Genomic DNA, 19,550 nt, shown 5'->3' with positions numbered 1-19,550 from the left:
GTTGCATCAGATGCCATAGTAATAGGTACATGCATGTTCTGATTGCAGGATGATCTAGATTTACCAGTCAAGGTATTGCGTGGTCATTTAGGTAAGTTATTTTTATCACTATTTACTATTATTTATTGAGTTTTGGTATAAATCTACCAGCATTCCATCACAAATGCCGTTCTCTGATTGGCTATGCTACTCACTATCGATTCTGTGATAGATAGTGAGTAGTGTAGTAGTGTGTCCTTGTTAACAAAATGACGGCCACTTCTTGGCATTTTCAAAGTGTCCGTGAAGAAGATTTAGATAAAGTTTTGAACGACTAGTAGATTTATACTAAAACAATTAGATTATTCGCTCTCGATTTCTATGTGTGATAGTTGACTCGGGCTGCACCCTCTTCAACTATCACGTGATAGAAATCTCAAGCTTGTAATCTAATTGTGTAATAGAAATATGAATGGAAGTTTGGGAGAACGAGAAATTCTGTGGGAACACAGGCTGATGGGCGAGCGCTTCCACAATATTTTCAAGTTCTCTCAAACTTTCTTAAGTGTTTGTATAACTCACTTTAAATAAACATGGAGAACATGTTTTCTTTTGGGGAAATAATGGACTACAGTGTACATGTAGTTTCCCATCTAGGGGAAGTAATCATATTTCTTAATGTGAGTAAGTGCTGAGGCTTCTAAGTTTGCTGTAACAAATAATTATTATTGTTATGGAAATTGTAAATGAAATAATGAGTCATGATGATGACTTTCATTGTCTTCGCAGGCAAGCTGGTGCTCAAGATACCTTGGAAAAATTTGTATTCAGAACCAGTTATTGCTGAAGTAGATGGCCTTTACTTGCTTGTCAGACCAAATACTGGTAAGTATTGCTCAGTCTAATTTAATTTTGCTGGGGGTAACCCTGCAATGGACTAGCATCCCACCCATGGGCAGTAGGAATACTCCTAGTCGCTTCATGCTACAGAAACTGGGATGAGCTCTGGCCTGATTGGCCACTTGGCTCATATGTAGACTTTACTCACCTTAACTACCATTGCTCAGTCTGCAAGAGATGTAGTGATCTAATGGTTAGTGCATGCACTTTGTATCTTACTAACCCTACACTTTCTCCAACGCACTAGGGTAGGATAGTTACTGAAACACATGTGAGGGTAATTGTAAGCAATCCATGTCAGGAAAGTTATGATTTTGTTTGTTTCTTCATCAGATGTTAAGTATAATGCAGAGAAAGAAGAGAAAGCCAAGCAGGAAAAGAAGCAGAGGCAGTTGGATGCTGTGGAGTTAGCAAGGCAACTGGAGGAGGAGAAGAAAAAACATGGTATGTTTTTTTTATGTAATTCAGTTACTTTGTTTATGCTTATGATTTGTGTGTACATCCTGGCGGTGACTCCCATATAAAATGGGAAACATGGGAAATTTTGGGGAGGGGTCCCAGGGGCATTCCCCTTCTTTCTGCTAAGAGTTTCCTCAAGACACTAATATCAATCAAATTTGTGGAATTGAGTGTTCAGCGAACTGGTCAGGTCATGACTGAGGAAGAATATATTCATGTTGTAATTTGAACAAAATAACATTCAATAATTGGTGTATACATGCAAAAGCTACAGCAAACTTGTACCAGTTGCTATTTATGTGTTTTTTAGGGAGAGAAGATTGGATACTAGGGGTGGATTAAGGCACACAAGGTGTCATGGGAAGGGTCAAAGGAAAAATAGCTATTTTCCCTCAACCCTTACCATGAAACCTTGTGCATCCACCCTAGTATTCAATCTTCTCTTCCGAAAAAACAAATAAATAGTGACTGGGTACGAGTCTGGCACTGCAGCTGTTTTTACAAAATTATGTGTTACTTTAGTGTTTGAGTTTTGCCATTCCAGAGATGCCAACCTAATAAAAAAAAAATTAAATCTGGGAGATCGCCAATTTTACCTTCTCTACCCTAAAAAAATGTTGTTAAAAGTGGAGTTCCTCCAAATTATTCAGCGACAAAAACATGCCAAATATTTCATTATTTTGCCCTGAAACAGGCTTGAAACAAGCCAAAATAAGCACTTTCCTTTGAATTCAATAGAATAAATGACCTGTACAGAGACTGGGAGATTTGGTCTGTATCTGGGTAGCCTCCTGAGTAGATGCTCTTTGCGCTCGTCACGTAATCTTCCTCACCTCCTTGGGGGAGGAAGATTGTGTGACAAGCCCAAAGAATGTCTGTGTAGGAGGCTAGTATCTGGGAGACTCCTGGATAATTTATCTGGGAGCAAAACAAAATACATTGTACAAATCATGAAATGCAAGCTGCAAATGGAAACAAGTGAAAAAGAAAGAGGCACTTGGGGAGTCACTGAAATGTGTTTTCCTTGGTGGGGCATGCTAAAATTAACAGAAACTGAATGATCATGTTATTTCATATTTTCTGTTGAAAAGCCTTTACATAATCAGAAGTTGGAAATATAATACCAACAGCATCATTACTCCATTTCCAAAAATATTTGTTCTCATAAGCTCTATTTTACAACTGGAATATTGCCTCTTTGTCAAAAGGGTATCAACAGAGACACAGTCCAATAGCATTCATGATGTACATGTATTCAATACTGAGTTCACAATGCATTATAGGGGAATTTTCAAAAATGACTGTCTTTGGCTATTTGTGAGTGGAGAGAGACTTAGTTGTCATAGTTTGGCCCATATTTCTCGTGACGAAATCAAAATAAGATCAGGGCTACTGTTGTTTTAATTTAATTTATTGTGAGACTGATGTTTTGAATGGTTTTGAGAGACATTCTGGCTGGTCAGAATGAATGGTAGCCATGTACACTGTACGATCGATGATGATGACCAGCGATGGTTGGAAGGTTTAGGCTGGTGGAACGAAGGTACCATCAGGAATTGCTTGTAATTACTGGTTACAAGGGATTGAAGTCATCGGACAGATTAGATGGAAATGAAACCTCCATGTTTAGGCGCCCACTCGGGCTCCTTGAAAAAAAATTTAGTCGCCCACACTTGTAACTTAGGCGCCTCAGGCATCCGGGTGGCTGTTAGGCAGCAGCCTTCTGTTCAATGACTGATTTGTTTTATTACAAAAAATAATGTGGACTGCTTTCTTATGTTAACTTATAGCACCACAAAAGGATGAAAAGTCTGACAGCTTTGTAGAGAAGTTGGCGATGCAGATTGTCAAGAACCTTCAGGTAAGTTAAAAGAAAAAGAACAAATGGACACTGATTAATATGCCAATATAGCTTGTTTATTGTGATTATATTTTCTTCCTTTCCTTTTGGCCATTTGTGAGAAGTGTGTTTATTTATATTTTGTAAATAACACTTAAAGCGATTAGGATATGGTCTTTCTTCTCATTGTTATGTTGTCTACTATAGTCATGTTCACTACTACATGCTGCCTTTCTTTTTTTACAGATCTCTGTTTGCAATATACATGTACGCTATGAAGACTCTGTAAGTATATTTAGATAACAATATTCTTTGCTTGTATAGAAAAGCATAATGTTGTTATCTAGAATATAGAGTGGTTTTCAATTGAGTGTCATAAAATCAAAATTACTTACAAGTTAGACAACTCAGCCAACTTCAAACTGACAAAGTAAAACCCAAAACCAAAGTAATTGCTTGATTACTTTTGACGTGTTTGACCACATTTCCAAACTCCGAGAAGAGAGTTGAAAATACGATGCACAGCGGAGTATTTTTGACGAACTTCGAGGTGTTTGGAAATGTGGTCAAACACTGTCTTGAGTGTTTGATATATCTTCTCAATCGAAACTAAAACTAAGGAGAAAATGGAGAATTAAAATCGTAAAAATCTATGCTAATTAAGATCAGAGATCCAAACACCGTCACGGTCATGATTTCCGTTGTTTAAACTTGATGAATTATTAATGAGTTTGAGAAATTCAGTTGAAAACTGCCCTGTGCTGGTCCTCATTCAAGAGAAATTCAAGTTCCCTTCTCTTGGACATAGACCCTTTGCAAAAACTGTGCAGATATTTGATTAGCAATACTTATACATCCTAAGCCTCACATTCAAGTGAAAAAACATAAGTACGAATGGGTGGCGAATGGTCCTTCAAAAACCATAGGTCTTGCAAAATTTTCGTTGAATTTCACGAGTCTTGCAGTCTCGTTTTTTAGCAGTTATGTGCGTCTCGCAGTCTCGATTTTTCTCACAAAGCTGTCCGCAGTCTCGATTTTTTTCAAGGCTAAGAAAGTCGCGAAGTACCGATTTGTTTATTTTTAATTTTTTTTAGTAAAGTTAAATGACATCACAACATCTTAGAACCTGAAAGTCTTGAGTTCGCATTTAAAACACTTTAAAGTCTCAGTCTCGCAATTGAAGAAATCAAAATGTCTTCGGCTCACAAAGAAAAACGCTAATCTCATCATTTCGCAAAGTCTCGTATTCACCATTTGCCACCCTGTATGAGGCTAAGGATGTACAAAGTATTGTTATTCAAATTCAGGCGCATTTATGCAAAGGGTCTATAGAAGGTGGGTACGAGCATTTGTTGACAACTTGCACATTGTAGCCTGAACAAAAGGCTAGAATACCACCCTCATGCTCTACAGTTGGTGATTGGTGAACTTGTTGTTACATGTATAACAGGCAATTCTGTGGATCCTTTTTGTTTCATTGCATACACTGCATAACAGCCACTTTCAACATGAAGGAAGTTCAGGATAGTCTCTAAGAACCCTGTTAATATACTCAGAGTTTGGTGGTTTGTTGTTGCTGTATTTATGGAGTTGATACACTAGCAGCACACATTGATTTAAAACCAAAATGTACAGATCTATATGGTGTTTAAGTTGCTACGTGCACTGTCTTGTAAGGAGTTAAGTAAAGGTTAATTACCCACTGGTTTTTACAGACCTTCAATAATAATAATGAATTACATTTTTTGGAGAGGAAGCTACTCCAGACATAGGTGGTTTTCATGTGGGTCCTCTTTTCAAGTTGAACTGGAGTTTGGAAATAATGGTTTTTGGGGGGGCAGGGGAAAACTGGAGTCCGCAGAAGAAACACACTAAGGGGAAGGCAAGAACAAACAACAAGCCCAACGCACATGACTCTGGGCTGGAATCAAATCTGGACCGCATTCACACCACACTCACACTGCTGTGCCAGTGCTGCTTGGACTGACTTCATATTACGTTTTTTAATAAACGTGTTATTTCCTGTGTCAGGTTACCAATCCATCAGCCCCATTTTCAATTGGCGTTACTCTGGAAAATTTGTCTGCACAGGTAAGTGTGCACTGGTTCATACAGGGTGGAAAGAAGGTCTGGAAATTTTAATAAAAGTGAAAATCGCTGACAATGTATAATCTTCCTTGCCTTGAAAAAGTACAAGAAGTTACATGTATAGAACTGTTAATGTCTTGACTTCAGGCATTTGCTGAAGCTTGTTCTTACAACTTGTCAGTTGTTTGAAGCAAAATTTGGCAAGTAACCTTAGAGAGTTGAATCATGTATACTTAAGGCATCTGCTGTCGAGTGTCGATCGATATCCTTAATCGACCCTCAATTGAATATCGATCAGTATCTCACTCAACATCTTGATTGATACTCAGTTAACACTTTATCAACATCTAGTCAACATTTGGTTGAGAGTTGACTAATTTTTGCAGACCTGCCATCAAGTGTTGATTGATACATATGAGTCAGTCAGGACTTGGCCTAATATGAACCGACTGTTGATCAAGCTTCTTTGTCAATTGAGATGTTCATTGAGTGTTGGTTTAGTGTCGCCCGAATATCGATTGAGATGTCGACTGAGTGTCAATCAAGATGTCGTTCAAGAGTCAATCAAGGGTATCGATCAACACTCGACAGTACATGCCTTACTACACATGATCCAGAGAGTTTGATTTCACTCTTGCGCTTGAGTCTGAAAAGGAAGAAAGTTTAGAGTAAGTATGGGGTAAACTGCCGTGAATTTTGGGCCAAAAACATTTCTTAATGAAATATAACCTTTATTTATCCTCGGCAATGTTTTTATAGCACAAGTGGTAGTGGGGCTGAGTAAACAACTGAAACAAATAATTCCAGTTAATTGAACATAACATTGTTAAGAATCCCAACTGGCCGGCGGCAAACCAGTTGGCTATTTACATGTGTGGCTGAGGATTTGAACTCGGGGCTAGCGAGAAACAAATCCAGGTAGTGGTCAGAGTGGGACTCAAACCCGGGACCGCTGGATTGCAAGTCCGACACGATGACCACTTGGCCACGCTGCCTCCAGTCAGTTAATCCATATTTTACTCATTGTGTAAGCTTACGGTCATTTTACGTTTCATAGTCCACGGATGAGAACTGGATTCCTTCTATTGTTGGTAAAAGCGTGCAGATTGTACACAAGGTGAGACTTTTATTCATTACTAAATTCTTGCTTTAATGCATTCTATGTGTACGTGCAATGTAGGAATTTCATAGCTTGGTCCTTAATTGTTGGAGGCTATTATACATTGTGATCAATTAATATGTGATATCTTTGATGTTAACTCTATCAAAAGAAAAAGTATGCATGTAGGTTTCTTTGTTTTGTTTTGATGTTTACACCATCTGATGGACTAGCCAAGTTTGGCAGAACTAAATAGTACTTTAGTCCTCTTAATTGAAAACTCTCCTGTGTATGCAGCAAAACTATGTTTTTGCATTTTGTCAAAATTGCATTTCTCTGTAAAGTGGTTGAGAGGAGCTGCTATCATTTATCACCATCAATCAGCCTCAGTGTAATTTGTTTTGTTTTAATCCCTTAAGCCTTGGCATTAAGTTAGAATTTTAATAATAATGTAGTTGGCCTGTTTTGTTCAGTGAAGTTGTTTAGAATTGTAAATTCAATCACACTTTCTCCTTTTCTTGCTGGTCAGCTTGTCAAACTTGACAGCCTTGCCCTGTACTGGAATACAAAAGACGACATTGGAAAACTGCCATCACAAGAGGACTGGGTGGTAATTACGCTTGTCTTGTTCCTTATTGTGCAGTCATCATTGTCATACACAGTGTCTGTAATTACTCCAGAGGATTGCTGTTGCCAAGGAAATGTTTGGTTGGAACTCTAACTTAAAAAATGGCAAGCTGCAGGGAAAAAACAGCGAAATACAGTCAAACTTCTGGTTGCGACCACCTCTGCTCAGTGGCCAGTTTTCCAAACTACCAAAAGTTTCCAAGTCGAATCACTATATTTGGAACCTCTTGTAAATGATCGCAACCACTTTTAGAGCTATAAGTTTGAAAGTTTCTTTTGTTTTTAACCTCCCATAAGCAACCACTGGACAGATAATAGAATGGAAATTGGATAATAAAATGTTGTAACATTATCGCATTGATTTCCTGGGTAGAACAAGACACAGAAATTTCTCAGTGGGAAGTACCGGATTTTTTCTTGAAATAGACTTTCCACATGAATAAAACATTTAAAAATTTAAAGAAAAAATGCACATACACTGTACATTATCAGTCTTCAAAAAGAAACTTAGAACGGATTTCCTGATTCACTGTTCTCTCAAGAACAGTCAAAAGTTTAAAACAGCTACATTATGAAAATCAAAGTACAGTATCCGGTGTGGCCAACACATTCCTTATAATGCTAATGAGGCGAAATTCTGACCCAATATGGTCTAAGGTCTCATAAGTGACCACCTCCCGTAAGTGACCGCCTAGGCTTGACATTTTGGGTAGTCACTTGCAGAAGGTTTGCCTTTAATGCTAATTATAATATGACACCTCAGTGACTGATCTAGGATTTCACTTAAGGGGGATATTCTAGGGGACATTCCAGTTTTTTGGGGGACACAATGTTTTTTTCTTGTGAAAAATAAAAAAAAAGTCAAGTCAGTCAATGCAAATTGAACACAACATACCCTTTGTGTTGTTGTATTGCAACCACTTGAATTTTTCCAACCAGGTAGATTGAAAGTTTCTCCTAGCTGCTTTGGCTTTCGGTTCAACAAAAGGTTCACATTCATCAGAATCACTCAATTTATTGTCATCAACGTTGTCAATTCTGCTGGTTTCCATTTAAGGTCTGTGTTCTTCTCTTTTGTTTTCTCGACCAAAGAATGATCATATTCTTTTCTACTTTGACATGACAATAGTATAGCAGAATGACAGAGAAAACAACCAAAATAACATGTCGCGTTTCATCAATCAAGCATGAAAAGTAAGGGGTTCGCAATGAGCACGTGCATTTTTATAAATTGACCCCCAATAAGAATTATTATACTTGTTCCCAGGAATCTCATCTCAGCTTCTGGCAACCATTTTTATTTGTCCGTGTCGTAAACATTCATAAAACGTACGCTGTTTTATATTGTCAATTCTATGAAACTTTAAATCACACAAAGTTTTCGAAAAACGTAGTAAACGAAGGAAAATTACAAGTCAGTAGCTGCAGATGTTTGCTGCGCCAAAATGACCCATGTGGTGAATATTTGAGGGGACATCTTCCATCGAACTGCGCCAATCCCACAATTGCGTGCTCTAGATCAGACAATGCACCTGCATTTTTTAATTTGATGATATCTGTGTGCTATGCACATTTCCCTTTTCCATTCTTGCCATTGTTACCTAGTATGGCCACTTGCAGATGGGTTTCTTTTGTGTGTTGACTGGCCACCAGCTATATTGTTGTGTATGTACACTGTACATTGTATAGACAGTGCTACAAACTTTACATTTCATCCTAACTTTTGAGCCATTTACCTGTGATCAATAATTATGTTGTTTTATGAAGCAATTTTAACTTATTGCTGAAGGGCTCTGCTTCATTTTGCAACTTTCTAGAATCAAGCCAAGGGAGGAATAGCCATCAGGACAGCACAGCATTATTCTCCACCTAATTTTAGATACAGTGAGTTTGTAAAATTAATTATATTTGCAAAGGATTTTGGTATTTACAAAAATACTCAATTGTCAGGACTGATTTCAGTGTGGGACTCGATAGGTCATGCGTAAACTGATCACTCATTTGTTTTGTTTATGGATGGGGTCTCTAGAGTACTTAGTGGACCTTTTCAGCGATACGACAGCCATTTTGAATTCTATTGTTTTAAATAGCTATTATGGGATGATCAGGGGGCAAATAGCTATTAATTTGCCCCCTGAGCATCCCATAATAGCTGTTTGAAACAATAGAATTCAAAATGGCTGTCGTATCGCCGAAAAGGTCCATAAAAATACTTGTTTCTATTTATTTGTTTACTCATTCAGAGTGGTTTTCAATTGAGTGTCAAAAGTAATCAGGCAATTACTTTCATTGGTTTTTATTTTACTATGGTTTGACATTGGCTGAGTAGTTGATTGGTAATTAATTGCTTTTGTTTTGGTTTTACCACACCAATCGGAAACCGCTCTATATATTTATTGTTTCATCCTCCTGTCCATCCATCCCTCCTTCCCTCCCTCTCTACACTGTACCTCCCTCCCTCCTTCCTTTTTCCCTTCATTTATTTATATATTAATTTCAAAGCAAACCACTTTTTTGTTTGTGATTTAGTTTTAAAGCCTATCTCAGCCATCACAAAAGTAAAGATGAATGTTAAGCCTGGTTCTGATCTAAGTATGCCCAAGGTAAGTTCATACAATTACACAGTTTGCAGTTCACTTTTGAAAATTGCGATACAATGTCCAAATACATGTTTGTGAACGTTTCTATACTCTAGAAGAACATTTTCCATTAGTTTACGTAGACTCAATATTCTTACTGATGCTTACATTGCAATAGGGTACAATATGTATTTAACGTTTTTTTTTTTTAATTTGTTCAATTATTTAGATTTTCCTAAGCCTTGTCTTGCAAGAGATATCACTAGTTCTGATGAGACAGCAGTATCATGATGTGATGGAGTTACTGGAGTCCTTTGACAGAATGGCCACAAATTCCACGTTCAGAAAATATAAACCAAATGTCCCTCTTCTTGGCCATGCTACACAGTGGTAACTATTTGATTGTACATTTCTTGTCTTTGATTTAGTTACTGATTGAACTAGTAGAAAAATTTCCATAATTGTTTTAAAACATCTTTTTACAGGTGGAATTATGCAATCACAAGTATCCTTGAGGAAGATGTAAGAAGGAGACTGAGGAACTGGTCATGGAACCATATGAAGGAACACAGGCAAGTTGATACATGCTAATTTGCATCCAATAGCATTTGTCCAAACTATTTAATGTACTGTACATGTATGGTAGTGGGAGGCGTAGTGGCCTCATGGTTAGTGTGCTTGTCTCTGGATTGAGCAGTCCGGGTTTGAGCCCTGGCTGGGGACAATGTGTTGTGTTCTTGTGCAAGACACTTTACTTTATTTTACTTTATAAAATGCATCCAGGTGGGAGTTGAAACACTCCTGGTTGTCTCATGCTACAGAAGCCAGGATAAGGTCCAGCCTGATAGGTCACTTTGCTCACATGCAGACTTTACATACAGTTGCACCCTGTAACCCTCAATACTCTCTGTTCTGAGGTCTTCCTTGAAGGATTGGAGAGTGGGCAGTTTAGACGGGTTATGACTAAATTTGCTTCTTGCCACCTTCTACAGGGATCTCTGTAAGAAGTACAAGGGCTTGTATAAGAAGAAGTTGCTGCAAGACAAACCTTCTGATTCATTACTTAAAGAGCTGGAGGTATATACTGCGTACTTGGTGTTAGTGATGATTATATGTTGTTCATTTGTTATTGTACTCAATGTTTTTTAAAGATATAGCATGTCGGCAGTTTCAATGACTTCTTCCATTTCTTTAGGGCCTTGAAAGCAAGCTGGATGTTTTGAACATCACAATTTGCCGTCGTCAAGCTGCATATGAGGTTGGTGTCAATGTGAATGTATGTTCTCTAGGCTTAACTTACTTGACCACCAATGAACCTGGTTTTGAGTTGCAATAATCCAAAATGGCCCACATGAGAAACCAAACTCAAGGGTGATGGCTGGTGAAATACATGTGACACATAAAATGCAATCAAGGTTAACAATATTTTATTGTAGGAAAATGTGCCTGCTTCTTATATGATAGATGACAGGGACCACAAGGTCATCCATAACAATGGATTGGTGTGATTCTGTGTGGAGTACAGGAGGCTCAACAAGATAGTTAGCTGCATTACCAATAAATGGATGTGCCCCCAAAACATGACTAAGTCTTGCACCATATTGTCCGTTGATGCTAAGGTTTCTTTGCTATAAAGGCATACTCTACTGTTAGTAATGGCTATTACAATGCCTCTGAGTTACATCTACCCAAAGAAATAGAATTGTATGTTCTTTCTCTCTAAGCAATACTTGTCAATTCTCAAACTCCCCTCACTCTAGGAAGCTGCAGCCTTGAGACAAAAGAAAAAGAAGGCTGAAGAGAAGAAAAGTAGTGGATGGTTTTCAGGATTTTGGGGTTCTAGCAAAAAGAGCAAGAAGGAGAAGGAACAACCAGGTCAGGCTTCTATATTTTGCCATATACTTCCACCTATCAGGAGTAAGTGCCAAGGTTTACTACTTGGCCTTAAATGAAAAGAGAAGTTGGGAATTTAACATGCCTGTATCTATTAATTTCCTGTTGAAAGCAGTGTTTTCTTCAAAACATTGCTTAGAATTCTCAATTTACAGTCTTTTTTGGGTATCAAGCACATATGTTCATTCAAAACGATGAAGAAGGAGGTAAAAAAGTATTTTGCAGCGAGCTGCGATTTCCATTAGTTTCTCCTTTGTTACGAAACATGAAACAACTGGTTTACCTCTCACAACCATTGTGCCAGTTAGCCATAAGCTGTGGATGAGGACACATGTGGGACATAGATGTACATTGTGGTGAATGATCTTAAGTGCAGTTGTGAACTTACCTCTAAATGGTTTCCTTATTGTCTTAACAGAAATTCTAACTGAAGAACAGAAGAAAGAAGAACTGGAGAAGCTATACTCTGCTATAGGGTACAGTGAGGGAGAAGTCATCACAGCATTTCCTAAAGAGGTGGATTCCATATTTTCCTGGTTTCATTTGAAGGCAAAATAATTGAAGGCTTTCGTACAAAAAGGGCTTATGTAGCATTTTGGGCCGATTTTTATTTTTTGTAGGATTGAGCTAATTTTTGGCAGACTGACTTGTTTTGACATGAAAAGCATCGTTGCGTAATTGTTTTTGTTGATTTGCACTTCATTTTCCAGAAATAACGTATGCCAAAAAACTCAGTTTTCTGAGCGGCATCTTTTGGAGCGAATCCTTCCAAGGTGGATTATGATGCGGCGCAAACTTAAACGGTTACTTTTAGCAGCTTGGACAGCACGGTTTTTTTTTTAAATAGATGTTTTGATTTTTGAAAGAAGTAGAAAAATAGACCGGAAAAAAAAAATTGACCGACCTTGTATCAAATCGGTGTCATGACAAAACAAACTCGCATCTGGCCAATTCAGCGCCTTATTCGCTTGCGCTAAGGAAGCAACAGTAAGAGAATTGCATAATTATATGAATAATAAAACTAGCGGCAAATACCATACTTTGGTGACTTCATCATTTAGCAAAACAAAGGTTTCTTTTGTTTTTTGCTCAACAAAAGATCTCCAAAAGATACCTGTGGAAAACTGAGTTTTTTGCATACATTTTTTCTCGAAAACAATTATACAACAATGCTTTTCATGTCAAAACAAGTCAGTCTGCCAAAAATTAGCTCGATCCTACAAAAAATAAAAATCGACCCAAAATGCTACATATACCCTTTTTGCACAAAAGCCTTCAATTATTAAGAAAACTCTAATACGACCAAGCTTAGTCTCAAATGAGCATCAAATTTTGTGTGATTTTACATTTCAGTAACCTTTGTAGAGTTCCTTAACCAGGACACTTGTTGTCCATTTACTGTATTATTTGTATACAAGGTGTGTAAAATATGAGTGTCTGTATACAGCTATCTGTAACATCTCATTGTCTGTATTCCTTTCACACTCCCACAGAAGCATACCAAGTCTTCCAATTCCCTTCACTCCACTAAATTCCCAAGTCTTGCCTTTGCTTTGCCAGTGCTAACTAATGCTCTCCAGCTCCTCTAATTTCAGTGCTACCCCCCTATGTCCTCTTCGATTGCTTGTTATCCAAAAGACATGAAAATTCTCAAGTATGATTATTGTTTTCTAGTATGTTGAAAATAGAGTCAAAGTCCATTTGAAGCAAATCAGTGTGGCCTTGAGAGATGATACAGATGCTAAGTAAGTATTTGAAATTAATTCAATGAGAGTAAGTTATACATGTAATTATACTAGCTATCAGTATTAACATTTATCAAAATGCACCAAATGATCAGTTAGGGAAATTATTATAATTATCGGTTATCTTGATTGGCGTGACAGTGTTGATGGTTACAAACAGTACAGTTGTAATCTCTAATGAAGTAACGATGAAAAAGAGTCTGGATGTAATTAGCGATATCTGTTTTAGGTCAGTTGAAATTGCACGACTGAGCTTCCAAGACCTTTCTGCAGAGCTTTCTCAAAGACCATCAGCGCAAGCAGTCAAGTAAGTTAATTCCACCGTTAGTGGTGCTGTAAAGTGCAAGTGATTGAAGGTGTGCTGTGGTGGTTTAAAATTATTAAATTGTTTCAGGGTGGCCCTGAGTTAACATTTTTGGCCATGCTTGTAAATAGCCAACTGGCTTGCCTCCAGCTGGTTGGGATTCTTAACAATGTTATGTTCAATTTGAATCATTTGTTTCAGTTGTTTGCTCAACCCCACTAGACTTTGTGCTATAAACACTGCCAAGGGTAAATAAAGGTTGTATTTTTATTTTTATAGTGTAATATTATAAATTATGGACAGTTAATACGTGTAAGATTCTCTGCTTGAAGGAACAATTATTGTAGCAGGGAACAGTGTGGCTGCAAGGGGCAAGGGCAATTTTTTTGTTGTTGCTAAGCAATCTGCTGTTATATGTTCTGTTAAGGGTGACAGCAATAGTGGACCAGATGAAGATGTTTGGTACTGCTGCTGTTGATGATGGAAAGATGCCGCTCATGATAACATCACAGGATGAAAAATCAGGTACTAATAAAGGGCTTCTAATATTGAATGCACTAAGTCCCAAATATAGCATGAAAGTCACCAATCATTTGATATTGAAGGTTTTGGAATATTCAGTTTGTTTAGTCTTAGGTACTTGCTGAGGTATGCCATAGCATGCCTTAGGTCAGTGTTATGATCAAGCAAGGCATGTTAATGTGAATTATATTTGCTTGCTTCACTTATTAGTAAATGTCTTGCAGCAAAACCTGAAGAAGCTGAAGTCATGTAAAAAGACTTACTGTCCACTTAGTTCAGTTTTTTCAGGCACTTTTACTTAGTGCAAACAAACCAAAAAATTGATGGCAATGTAAAAAGCTTGTTTTTTGTGACTTTCACAGAAAGCCATGTTGCTCTTTTTACGGCTTCCTTTGAGACCAATCCTTTAGATGGAAAGTGTGACCAGAAAGCTGAAGTATACTCTCAACCAGTCGAAGTCACCTATGATGCTGTAAGTATCAATACATATACACTTACTTATTGCTTACATTCATTTGACTATTCATTCAGTAGAACTACCTAGTTACATTTTTCCCTTAATTATAGAACATTCATATAACTGCAATGGTAGACTTCATAGTAATATTCAGTGTTACTAATAATGTTGTCAAGAGAGCAAAAAAGAACGGATAAGGAAGGATAATCAAGGGCCATTTTTGGTCCATTTTTGGGTTACAAAAAGTCAATCAGAAAATGATGCAAGTAGTATTCATGCAGAGGCTTGTATGTGTTAATCCTACTGTGTTATTTTAGTCTAATTCTGAATTTTTTAAGGACTTCAATGTTTACTTTTCTGTGTGTTTCTTTCAGAACACAATACAGCATGTTGTCACATTCTTTCAGCCTCCAAAAGATGTATATCTTCAAGAGTAAGTGCTAAGCCAATAAGTTTCCAAGAGAGAATCTATTTTGGTGCAGTCATTTTGGCCAAGTGATGTTTTACATTATTTGCACATTTCAAATGAGTTTCCAAACCACACTTGTACTCAACTTGATTAAACTAGTTGATCTCTTTTAATCCTGTAACTAATGGTTTCAGTGTTTTTGCCACAACCCAGTTTGAAGACAATGTCAAAAGCACTGTTCTCAAATTCCTCATTTTTTGTCCTGTTTAGGGCAATGACAAATTTGCAATGCATGGGTCCCAGTATCTCAATCTGTTGACTTTTGCTTGAAAAACTGGACTCAGTGTCACTTTAACTCTAATGAATATTCCTTACACTGTATTAATTACAAATAGACAATGCTCTCAAAATTTCTTTAAATGAGTAGAAAACAAGGATAAGAAGCCTAATTGTTTTTTTTTATTAGACAATAATAAAAGGAATTATTGGGTACACGTAGCTTTGAGAACCCCCCCCCCCCCCAAAAAAAAGTGTTGCTTCCTTTGAAGGCAATTGCTTGTGACCATGTTCTTTCAGGGTGTAGACAATGATGAGGTTACCAATCATATTCATAGATTTCTAATAGAAAATATTGATTGAGTATTAACTGCTTCAATAACCTTTTAATCTCCACTGTAAGTAATTTCCTAACTTGTGGTTACTGGTATAGAAGCAAAATTCTAGAATATGTATGATGCTTGCAAGCTCTCTCTTAATTAATGTTTGTATCTTAGGTTGTCAGCAGCAGCATACTCACGACTGGACGATCTGAAGTCAGTGTCCAAAGCAAGCTTATCTTATGCAATTGAACATCACAAGGTAGGATTGAAATTATGTTCAGTACTCCTCTACATAACCTGTAAGATCTTTCTGAAACGTTTACTGTCAGGAGACAAGACACACCCTTCTGTTTGAACTGGCTATGTTTGACATGGACATGTCTGAATTGTTACACAGCCAAGCAACATTATGGAACTAGGAATATTGCTACTCACTCTAGATACACAGCTAGTCCAGGTTATCCCCAGGTTGCCCTTAACAGTGCATCAGTACTCATTTGCACTCCTGGGTGGACGTGGCCAGTTTCTCTTTTGAAGCCTTTGAGCTGACAGGCTCATAGCTGCTGGAGCTTATCCTGGTTTCTGTAGCATGAGGCGGCTAGGAGTATTTCTACTCCCCCTGGATGGGATGCCAGTCCATCGCAGGTCACTCCCCTGCAATTTGTTAGGTTTCCCCAACAATTCCCAAGTACCCATTTATACTGGGTGGAGAGAGGCACTGTGAGAGTTAAGTGTCTTGCCCAAGAACACAACACAGTGTCCCCGGCTAGGGTTCGAACCCGGACCGCTCCATCCGGGGACGAGCGCACTAACCCTAAGTCCACTGTGCCTCTGTACCTCTTGCTTGCCCATAAATTCCATTGTTAATGGTTTTAAACTGCTACAACCTGATCCTGCCGCCTAGTTTCAAGCTATTAATTCCAATAAACAAACATTGATTATAACTACTGAATGTTTGTGTGAATCTTGTGAACTGCTCAAAGAGGATATTGGTGACATGTGTTGTTCTTAATGTTCACACTTTGCCTTTCTTGTAGATTACCGATGTGAATGTTGATGTTAAGTCTCCTGTTATCATCATACCTGAAGGAGGCACCTCTAAGAAGTAAGTTAATTGAAGTCGTTGCTGGCAAGTCATTTGCTGTGGTTGTATTTAGTTTGAAAAATACTCTACTTGAAATCCCATTCCATGTCACATTTGTGAGAACCTTCACAGTGTTCTGAAGAGAGACTGATATCTTCTTTTGCCTCCAAAAACCGGTGAAGTATGCAGTTCTAGAGGATTTATAAACAATTTTAAAGTGAGAAATAGAAAACATGTAACGTGTTTCTATGGAGTTATAGGACACAAGTGGAATTTTGGGAGAACGAGAAAAGCTGTGGGAACACGAGCTGACAGGTGATTGTTTCCACAGCTTTTTCAAGGTCTCCCAAACTTCCACGAATGTTTCTATTAAACAATTAGATTACGAGCTCAGATTTCTATTTCGTGATAGTTGACGAAGGCTGCACCCTCGTCAACTACCATGCATAGAAATTGAGAGCAAATAATCTAATTGCTTTAGTATAAATCCAGTGAAATTAGAGCTCGCCTGCTCGCCAATGCAAACTTGTGTTCACAAAAAGTGTCAGGCAAGTACAAATCATAGATCACTTGCTTGTTTGGCGAGTACGATTTTCATTTGTAGGAAATTCTTCAAGCTTATATACTGATCACACTCCTTTTTATTTTCCATTTTGGCAAGATTATCTCTGAACGAAAACTTACCAGTGTTTTTTTATCTTTTGGTCTCTTCCAAGATGCCCAGATAATTTGCCAATAATATGCAATGCATTGTTTCAAAAATAGACAAAATAAAATACTGCTTCTTCTAGTAATAATTTACATAACAGTTACACGTACGAAGTGATACTACTGGTCTCTAGTTGAGCTGACAGTAATTAGTGAAGATGGCACAGAGATGCATGAGAGGTACAAGGATGTTTGCTTGCTAAGAAACGAATCTCACAAAGATTCATCTTGAAATAGAAACTGCTTCTAAAGTTTAAAGTGCCTCCTTTGGGTTTAAAGTCTTTTAGTATAACCTTTCATGGAAGGAAAACATGTTAGTCTTCCATGTACCGAAAAGTTGTTTACTCCGGCCTATGACTTGATTCTAGGGATATAGCTGTTTTTCAGTTAAAACTACGGAAAATTTTCGAAGAGTGTTAAAACTTGATGATAAAAACGAGGATAAAACAGTAAAATTGGTCCGCGATCCAAAGGTGGCCTCTTGTAAATGGACCAGAACAAGATAGCTCAACATGAAATGGCAAGCTGGGCCTTCGTGATTGGGAGACACAGAAAAATGCATGATTTGTGGATCATTGTGTAATATTTAGGCTTCAAAGCAAGGATTTATTCCGCATACAAGACATACAATTCAAGAAGTGAACAAGATAGTGGATCACGAAAAGCATAAGGACCCAAGATGCAACGGGGTCTTATAACTAGAAAACTGGAAGTCTGATGTAATGAACAACTAATCCAACACATTGCAGAGATTTTTTAGGGAGGGGAGGCATCTTTCTGGTCAAGTGGAAATAACACTAGGCGAGTGGATTTTGAGAGTCACTTGCCTGAATGGCAAGTGCTGTCAAAATTTAATTTCCAACACTGTAAATCTACTAGTCGCTCAAAACTTTATTTAAATCCTCTTCACAGACACCTTGAAAAAATGCAAAGAAGCAGCGTCATTTCATTAACAAGCACACACTGCTAGGCCACTCACTATCCACAACAGAATAGATAGTGGGTAGCGTAGTCAGTCAGCGAACAGCAATTGTAATAGCACGCTAGTAGATTTATATTAAAACTTGATAGAGACACAGAGAGCATGTTTCTATTTCTTTTAGAAATTTCTGCAACAAAAAAGAAAACAACTTGTTTACTTTGATTCTCAAAATGTAAATTCTCTTTGCTTACACCATCATAACATGATTGGCTTGTGCTAGTTCTGTGTTTCTATCAAATTACAGAAACACAATAACAAATCAGTGTGCTTTTTTTCTTTTGGGCTGTTTTCTAACAAAATATAAGAAATTGTTTTTTTACATTACTGAACTCAAAGAGCATTTTTGGAGGACTTGTAGGTGTTTTCTTTTAGTAGCAAACCATTAATGAAACTGAACTACTTACATGTAATAATAGAGCTGTAACTAGGATGGGACATATTAAAAAGTAGTGAAAAACGTTCTCTGGTTAAAAAAATGAAAACATAAGTTTTCCATTCCAAACATAAGCCTTCCATTCATTCCACATATTTCCATTCGCACGCTAACATTTTCATTCATTTAAGGCTATAGACTGATAGTGGAGAGCTCATGTTTTAATCTTTTTAACCAGGGAATGTTTTTCACTACTTTTTAAATACTTGCATGTAGTTGAACAAACTTTATTTTGCCATGTTGACAGGGCAAGCAGCGTCTTGGTGATTGACCTTGGACACCTGAAGATTACTAGTGACCCAGAGCAGGAAAGGATTGTGTCCACCAAGGTACCTCATTTTTTGTTATTTTTGTACACTACAGTATTATGCAAAAGTATCAAGAGCAAATTTTGTCGAATTTTGAGGGGAAAGTGGTGGAAAAAAGCAAATTTGCGAAGGAAACAGAACCTCGATGAATTGTCTATGAATTGAGTATGACATCTTTGAAACATCAAGTAAGTAGTAAGTAGCATGAAAAGTTGCTGACATTTTGGTGAGCATGTACTTTAACCAGAGTTTTAGAGAGGCAGGTTTAACACGTGAGCAGTAAGGGTTTGATGTCATGTCTTTTGCTGTATTTCACACAGTCTTTTATCACCAAGTCTTGTAAATGTGCTTGATGAAATTGTTGAGGAAAAGCTAACAAAAGGCCAGTGAGTTCGTGCATAGTCACCAAAAATGCTGCAATAGTCCTTGTAGCTCAAACACAATTTATGTTCTTTGCTTTATAATGATTGAAGTAAAACATCACAAGATTGAATTAATGAATGGAACTCCTGTTGGTCTGAACTCATAGTACAAG

General features: G+C 37.5%; 1 protein-coding gene across 1 annotated transcript in view; it reads left to right on the top strand.

The window, feature by feature from the left end:
• LOC145497039 (intermembrane lipid transfer protein VPS13A-like) overlaps positions 1-19,550 on the top strand; it is a 71,285-nt gene that overhangs the window by 2,042 nt on the left and 49,693 nt on the right. The window contains exons 3-26 of the mRNA XM_081476829.1: positions 49-91; positions 769-864; positions 1,213-1,323; positions 3,129-3,199; positions 3,425-3,463; positions 5,210-5,269; positions 6,324-6,383; positions 6,895-6,975; positions 8,810-8,876; positions 9,522-9,595; positions 9,801-9,961; positions 10,057-10,143; positions 10,564-10,648; positions 10,767-10,829; positions 11,332-11,446; positions 11,883-11,980; positions 13,139-13,209; positions 13,439-13,516; positions 13,941-14,038; positions 14,398-14,507; positions 14,867-14,925; positions 15,675-15,759; positions 16,538-16,605; positions 18,955-19,036. Coding sequence (XP_081332955.1) covers positions 49-91; positions 769-864; positions 1,213-1,323; positions 3,129-3,199; positions 3,425-3,463; positions 5,210-5,269; positions 6,324-6,383; positions 6,895-6,975; positions 8,810-8,876; positions 9,522-9,595; positions 9,801-9,961; positions 10,057-10,143; positions 10,564-10,648; positions 10,767-10,829; positions 11,332-11,446; positions 11,883-11,980; positions 13,139-13,209; positions 13,439-13,516; positions 13,941-14,038; positions 14,398-14,507; positions 14,867-14,925; positions 15,675-15,759; positions 16,538-16,605; positions 18,955-19,036 — 1,962 coding nt within the window. The remainder of the gene's footprint in view (positions 1-48; positions 92-768; positions 865-1,212; positions 1,324-3,128; positions 3,200-3,424; positions 3,464-5,209; positions 5,270-6,323; positions 6,384-6,894; positions 6,976-8,809; positions 8,877-9,521; positions 9,596-9,800; positions 9,962-10,056; positions 10,144-10,563; positions 10,649-10,766; positions 10,830-11,331; positions 11,447-11,882; positions 11,981-13,138; positions 13,210-13,438; positions 13,517-13,940; positions 14,039-14,397; positions 14,508-14,866; positions 14,926-15,674; positions 15,760-16,537; positions 16,606-18,954; positions 19,037-19,550) is intronic.

Source organism: Orbicella franksi, chromosome 1, assembly GCF_964199315.1.
Source record: "Orbicella franksi chromosome 1, jaOrbFran1.1, whole genome shotgun sequence".
Taxonomy (NCBI): Eukaryota; Metazoa; Cnidaria; class Anthozoa; order Scleractinia; family Merulinidae; genus Orbicella; species Orbicella franksi.
Note: the sequence above shows the minus strand (reverse complement) of the source record. Positions and strands in the feature narration are given on the sequence as shown.